The sequence below is a fragment of the Morus notabilis genome, unplaced genomic scaffold (assembly GCF_000414095.1).
Source record: "Morus notabilis unplaced genomic scaffold, ASM41409v2 Scaffold5, whole genome shotgun sequence".
Classification (NCBI taxonomy): domain Eukaryota; kingdom Viridiplantae; phylum Streptophyta; class Magnoliopsida; order Rosales; family Moraceae; genus Morus; species Morus notabilis.
Window position 1 is genome coordinate 792826 of NW_010363077.1, and position 6020 is coordinate 798845.

At 37.4% G+C, this 6020-nt stretch overlaps 1 protein-coding gene across 3 annotated transcripts in view; it reads right to left on the minus strand.

The window, feature by feature from the left end:
• Positions 1-6020, minus strand: part of LOC21406412 (protein SUPPRESSOR OF QUENCHING 1, chloroplastic) — a 68206-nt gene that overhangs the window by 44955 nt on the left and 17231 nt on the right. For all 3 annotated transcript variants that reach the window (XM_024169169.1, XM_024169168.1, XM_024169170.1), the window contains exons 6-11: positions 1996-2054; positions 1658-1782; positions 1195-1324; positions 798-885; positions 506-584; positions 269-329 (exon numbers count right to left, since the gene is read on the minus strand). In XM_024169169.1, coding sequence (XP_024024937.1) covers positions 269-329; positions 506-584; positions 798-885; positions 1195-1324; positions 1658-1782; positions 1996-2054 — 542 coding nt within the window. The remainder of the gene's footprint in view (positions 1-268; positions 330-505; positions 585-797; positions 886-1194; positions 1325-1657; positions 1783-1995; positions 2055-6020) is intronic.

Genomic DNA, 6020 nt, shown 5'->3' on the forward strand with positions numbered 1-6020 from the left:
TGATACCATGTGGTAATTTGAGAGGAAAAATTGAAGGAATTGTATTATTGCATGACAATTACAGCCGGTTTACATACAGGAGCCTTGGCCTTTAGAAACAACAATCACATCCCATAATCTGTGGGATATCACACTAAAAAAGGAAACTAACCAAATCAACCTAATTCTAGGGAAACTAACTATTATATTCAAACTTTCATAATTTAATACACGTGTAAAACACATTCTTCCACAGTATACATTGAAGATAAGATTGAGAAGTCCTTACCTGGTTTCCAGGTCAGCAATATATTTCACAAATTGTTCGATTCTTTTCGATCTTGATTTTCCTAAAACCAATTAAAGGAACATTAACAAGACCATACTTATCAGTATGAACATGTTAGTGTTCCTAGCTATACTTATACAGGGGAGTCCAAAAGAAGAAAAAGTTCATACATTAAGTGAAAACGAAATGTAGCAAAGGTCAAGATCAAAGGAAAAACCAAATTAATTGCATCATTACCTTCGTTCTGTCCAAAAGATAGTTGGTTCACTCCAAACAACAAATTCCAAATCGCTTTAGGTGATGAATATTGCATAACCTGTGCAGGCATGGAAGTTGAATACATACATTAAAGAAACCAGAAACCAAAAAGGCCGAAAGAAAGACAACTGAAAAAAATAATAGTAATAATAATAAAAAATAAAAAAATGGAGGGCATTATCTTTGCATAAATCCTTTGAAGAAAATTAAACTGAAGTAAATCTTAAATAATAATTGTTATAAAGCTCATCATTTCTCGAGCAAGTTTTACCTTCCAGTTTGAGATGGCAAAGAAAAGACAAGACAACGCAATCCCCAAACTTCCATATCTCAATATATCTCGCCGAGAACCCTGTAACCTGTCCATAAATTATTTCTGCAGCCTCAAGCTAAGGTTTTCCAATAACATTATTTTAAGTAATTACAAACTGGAGCAGCATGGGAAATGGTTTTACTGTAAGAAATGAAAGCACTACCCATTGTTAAGAGACCCTTGTATATGAAGACATTTTGAAAGCATATAAAGTTTATAACCAAATTTCCAGGTAGGCCTCCAACATGGACCAGAAAATTAAAAAAAGAAATAATGATTATTTTTTTCCATGTAAAAAAAAATAAGGATCAGTTAATGTTCATGTGTAATGTTGCAGCTATAGATGCCAACTCACCCTCCAGTTAAGGAAACCCCATTATTAGAACTTGTATCCTGGATTGGTCCATTATCCGTCTTTTCTTTGAGCACGCCTGAAGAATTTTGGGATAAATTACGAAGAACTTGGCTGCCCTGCAGAGCCCCATCTGCAATGGCATGTCTTTATAAGACTTCATGTTAGAAAATGTATAATGTTACTTATTACCCCGTAAAAATTTTCCTGAAGAATAATATTTTAAATATTAGGTGTAAGCCCCAGCCATCTTAGGAACTACGATTCAAAAGTTAACTATACTGAGTGGAGCCAAAGAGTTCACTCAGCAATAGTAGAGGACAAAATTTTCCGATACATGGAATACCCATCACAAGAAATTATATCTTACTTATAGACTATAGTCCTTAAAATATGGCACAAGCGTAGCTTCACCAACATTATTGGTACAAAATGACATTTGCAGCATATTCTCAGGACTACATACTATAGTCATCTGAGCCACCACTGAGAATATCGTCAAGTGAAATATTTCCTATCTCATTTCGAATAAGTGATGGATCAGCAGTCTTTAGAGTATCCTCTGACAAGGTAGTTTTGACAGCTATGCATCTGCAAGAAGCAGAAAACAGATTAGCAATTTACCTCTAAGCAATAAAGAACTTAAGTCAATAAGTTAAACCAAAGAGATTAATGCAAGCAAAACAGAGAATAAAAGGTCAAGTATGACTACTCATGTTCTAGCAAAATGAGAAAAGAAGACAATCCACGTGAAACGATTCCAGGTTTTGCGTGGAGACATAAATCATAGATTAATAAATTTACCTCATTCCTGCAGCTTTGGCAGCTTGAACACCAGCAAGTGCATCTTCAATAACAATACACTATACAAAAATACGTCTTAATCATTGTTCAGTATATAGGTAGAAATGCATTTTTATTTTGTTAAATAATCTTTATAATATGCAACGGCACTGAAATTTAAAGTGAAAATGGAACACAAAAATATTTGGGAAAAATAAAAGGAATGAATCTGTAGAAATTCTAAATTCGATTGAACTTCCTCACCAACAGTAAACCCTTTGATGGTCGAGGGAGCTTATTTTGAAAGTAAAGCAGATACGAGTATATAAACAATACGTCCGTCATGAAAGCTGACATAGAACCTTTTGTGGAGATTTTTTTTTTTTTTTTTTTTGATAAGAAACAAAACTTCATTAATAAATCAAGAACTTTACAAATGAAGTTTTTGGACGGATGAGGAACCCATCCAGGGGAAATAAAAAGCAAATACAAGAACAAAACAACAACAACAACAAATACAAGCCTTAATCCCAAAGTAATTAGGGTCGGCTATATGGATTTCTCATTTCCAGTCTGTTCTATTAAACACGAGACCCTCCTGAAGCCCTAGATCTTGAAAGTCGTGCCTAACTACGTCGGCCCAAGTAATTCTTGGTCTACCCCTCGCTCTCCTAGTACTAGGTATTTGGATGTTCTCCCAAGCACGAACAGGTGCATCTAACGATCTACGTTGTACATGCCCGTACCACCTCAGACAGTTTTCCCGCACCTTATCTTCTATTGGTACTACACCTACTTTACTACAAATAACTTCATTCCGTAAACGATCCATCCTCGTATGGCCACTCATCCATCTTAACATACGCATCTCCGCCACACTCATATTGTATATTTGATGTCTCTTGATGGCCGAACATTCACTACCATATAACATAGCTAGGCGAATTGTTGTCCTATAGAATTTTCCTTTCAACTTAATAGGCATCTTATCATCACATAAAACTCCCGTGGCATTCTTTCACTTAACCCACCCCGCCTTAATCCTATGTCCAATATCCTCATCTATATCCCCTTCACATTGCACTATGGACCCAAGGTACCTAATTTCCTAGAAGCCCCAATCACTACACCATCCAAAGAAATTTCATAACTCTGATCTCTCAAATTACTAAGCCTACAATGCATGTACTCAGTCTTTGTTCTACTTAACTTAAATCCATTTGTCTCAAGGGTCTGTCTCCATAGTTCTAACTTACGTTTAATGCCCTCCCGATGTTCATCAACTAAAACTATGTCGTCTGCAAAAAGCATACACTAGGGAATCCCACCTTGAATTTCTCTTGTCAGCTCGTCTATCACGATAGTTAAAAGATAAGGACTAAGAGCGGAACCTTGATGAAGGCCAATCCGAATGGGAAACTCTTCCGTGTAGCCTCCAGTAGTTCTCACAATTGCGACAACTCCATCGTATATATCCTTTATTACCTTGATATACCTCATATGCACTCCTCTCTTCTCTAGTACCCACCATAACACTTCTCTCAGTACCCTATCATATGCCTTTTCTAAATCTATGAAGACCATATGCAAATCTTTCTTAGCTATTCTATACCTTTCAATCAGCATTCTAAGAAGAAAAACAGCCTCCACGGTTGATCTATTGGGCATGAACCCAAATTGGTTACTTGAGATGGTAGTTGTGGCCCTTAATCTCTTTTCAATAACTCTCTCCCAAAGCTTGATAGTGTGACCTATCAGCTTTATGCCCCTATAGTTGTTACAATTTAGCGCATCTCCTTTATTCTTGAAGATGGAAATGAGAATACTTTTTCTACAAGCATCGGGCATATGGTTCTTCTTTAGTATCTCGTTAAAAAGCTTAGTAAGCCACTAAATTCCAACCAAAAACTTAAAATGAGGAAAAAAACAGCCAAAAAACTCAACACAAATATTGATTAAACACCTCCCAAGCAGAGCCACAACCAATAACCTTACACCAACCTACACTAGAATATCCTCCCAACTTAACATTATTAGGGACAAAGAAAAATCTTTGAATGAGGAATCTGTTGACGCCCACAGAGGAGCCAGAAACTTAGCCTTCTCAAATAAATCCTCAAAGCTCATCTCCTTTTCCTCAAAAATCCTCTGGTTTCTTTCTAACCAAATCACCCATAGGTCTCCATATTGTCTTGGCCTTCTTGTGTTGCCCAAAACAAAATAGGTCCTCCACCAGATTGTATTACTCTGAAAAAGAAACATTCAAGAAAGAGAGGCAGCCCCAAACATTTACACCATAATCCTTGAGCTACTACACAATGGAGAAACAAGTGATCCACCGATTCAAAATTGTTCTTGCACATCTGTCAAGAAGAAAGGAGAAGGACGATCTAGGGATTGGGAATTTGATGAAGAAGAATTTGGCTTTGTTAGGGAAATGGCTTTGGAGATTACCTTTGGAACAAAATTGTCTGTGAGCTAAAGTTAGCAGGAGTAAATATGGGCTGAAACCAAATGGTTGGGATTCGAACCTAGTGACTAGGAGTTCTTTTAGGAATTCATGGAAATTCATCTCTCAAGGATTGGCTTCTTTCCTTCAAAACACAAAATTGAGAGTTGGGGATGGGTCTAAAATTTTGTTTTGGAAAGACAAGTGGTGTGATAACGAGTCTTTAGAAATTTTGTTCCCTCGTCTATTTAGAATTTCAGCATAGGATCCGAATAGGAATCTTAGTTTTAGAAGAGGTCTTAATGATAGGGAAGCAGAGGATTTGTATTCTCTACTTCAATTAATCAATTCTTCCCCTTTTCAGCCTTCTAGTCATGATCAAAGAATTTGGTTGTGTGATCCTAAGGGCTTTTCATATCATTCTTTTTTCTCTTCTTTAGTGGATTGTCCTGAAAATTTGAATTTCGATTCTTTTCAATTCATATGGAGATCTTGCGTCCCCCATAGAATTAAAGTCTTCGCTTGGTTGGTTGCACTTGGGAAATTGAATACTTGTGATTTGCAGCAAAAGAGAAACCCTCGTGGGGCTCTATCCCCTTTGTGGAAATTTTGAGAGGAAAATTGAAGGAATTGTATATTACATGACAATTACAACTGTTTTATATACAGGAGCCCTAGCCTATAGAAACGGCAATCACATCCCATAATATGTGGGATATCACACTAAAAAAGGAAACTAACCAAATCAACCTAATTTTAGGGAAACTAACTATTATATTCAAACTTTCCTAATTTAGTCTATACATGTGTAAAACACATTCTTCCACACTCCCCCTCAAGCTGGTGAATAGGTATTCACCATTCCCAGCTTGGATACAAAACTCTCAAGCACTAAACTACTTAACCCCTTGGTGAGTATATCAGCAAGTTGGCCATGTGTAGATACATAAGGTGTACAAATCAGTCCACTATCCAACTTTTCTTTGATGAAGTGTCTGTCAATCTCGATGTGCTTCGTTCGATCATGCTGCACTGGGTTGTGAGCTATGCTGATTGTAGATTTGTTATCACAATAAAGTTTCATAGGACCATCCCACGTAATCTTCAGATCCTCTAGAACAATCTTCAACCATAGTAGTTCACACACACCCTGAGCCATTGCTCGGTACTCTGCCTCAGCACTAGACCGTGCTACCACATTCTGTTTCTTACTCCTCCATGTCACCAGGTTTCCACCAAGGAAGGTGCAATAACCTGAAGTTGATCTTCTGTCAACAACTGACCCAGCATAGTCAGCATCTGTGTATGCCTCAAGAACTAACCCTCCATTCCTCTTGAAAAGGATGCCTCTACCTGGTGTCCTTTTGAGATATTGCAAAACTCTGTATACCACCTGCAGATGAACTTCTTTTAGATTGTGCATGAACTGACTGATCACACTCACCGCATACGCTATATCTGGCCGAGTGTGAGAAAGATAAATGAGTCTCCCTACCAACCGTTGATACATCTCTCTATCCACCATAGCATCTTCTTCTGCCTCTCCAAGCTTGAGATTCGGTTCTATTGGAGTACTCACTGGTTTGCATGCTGTCTT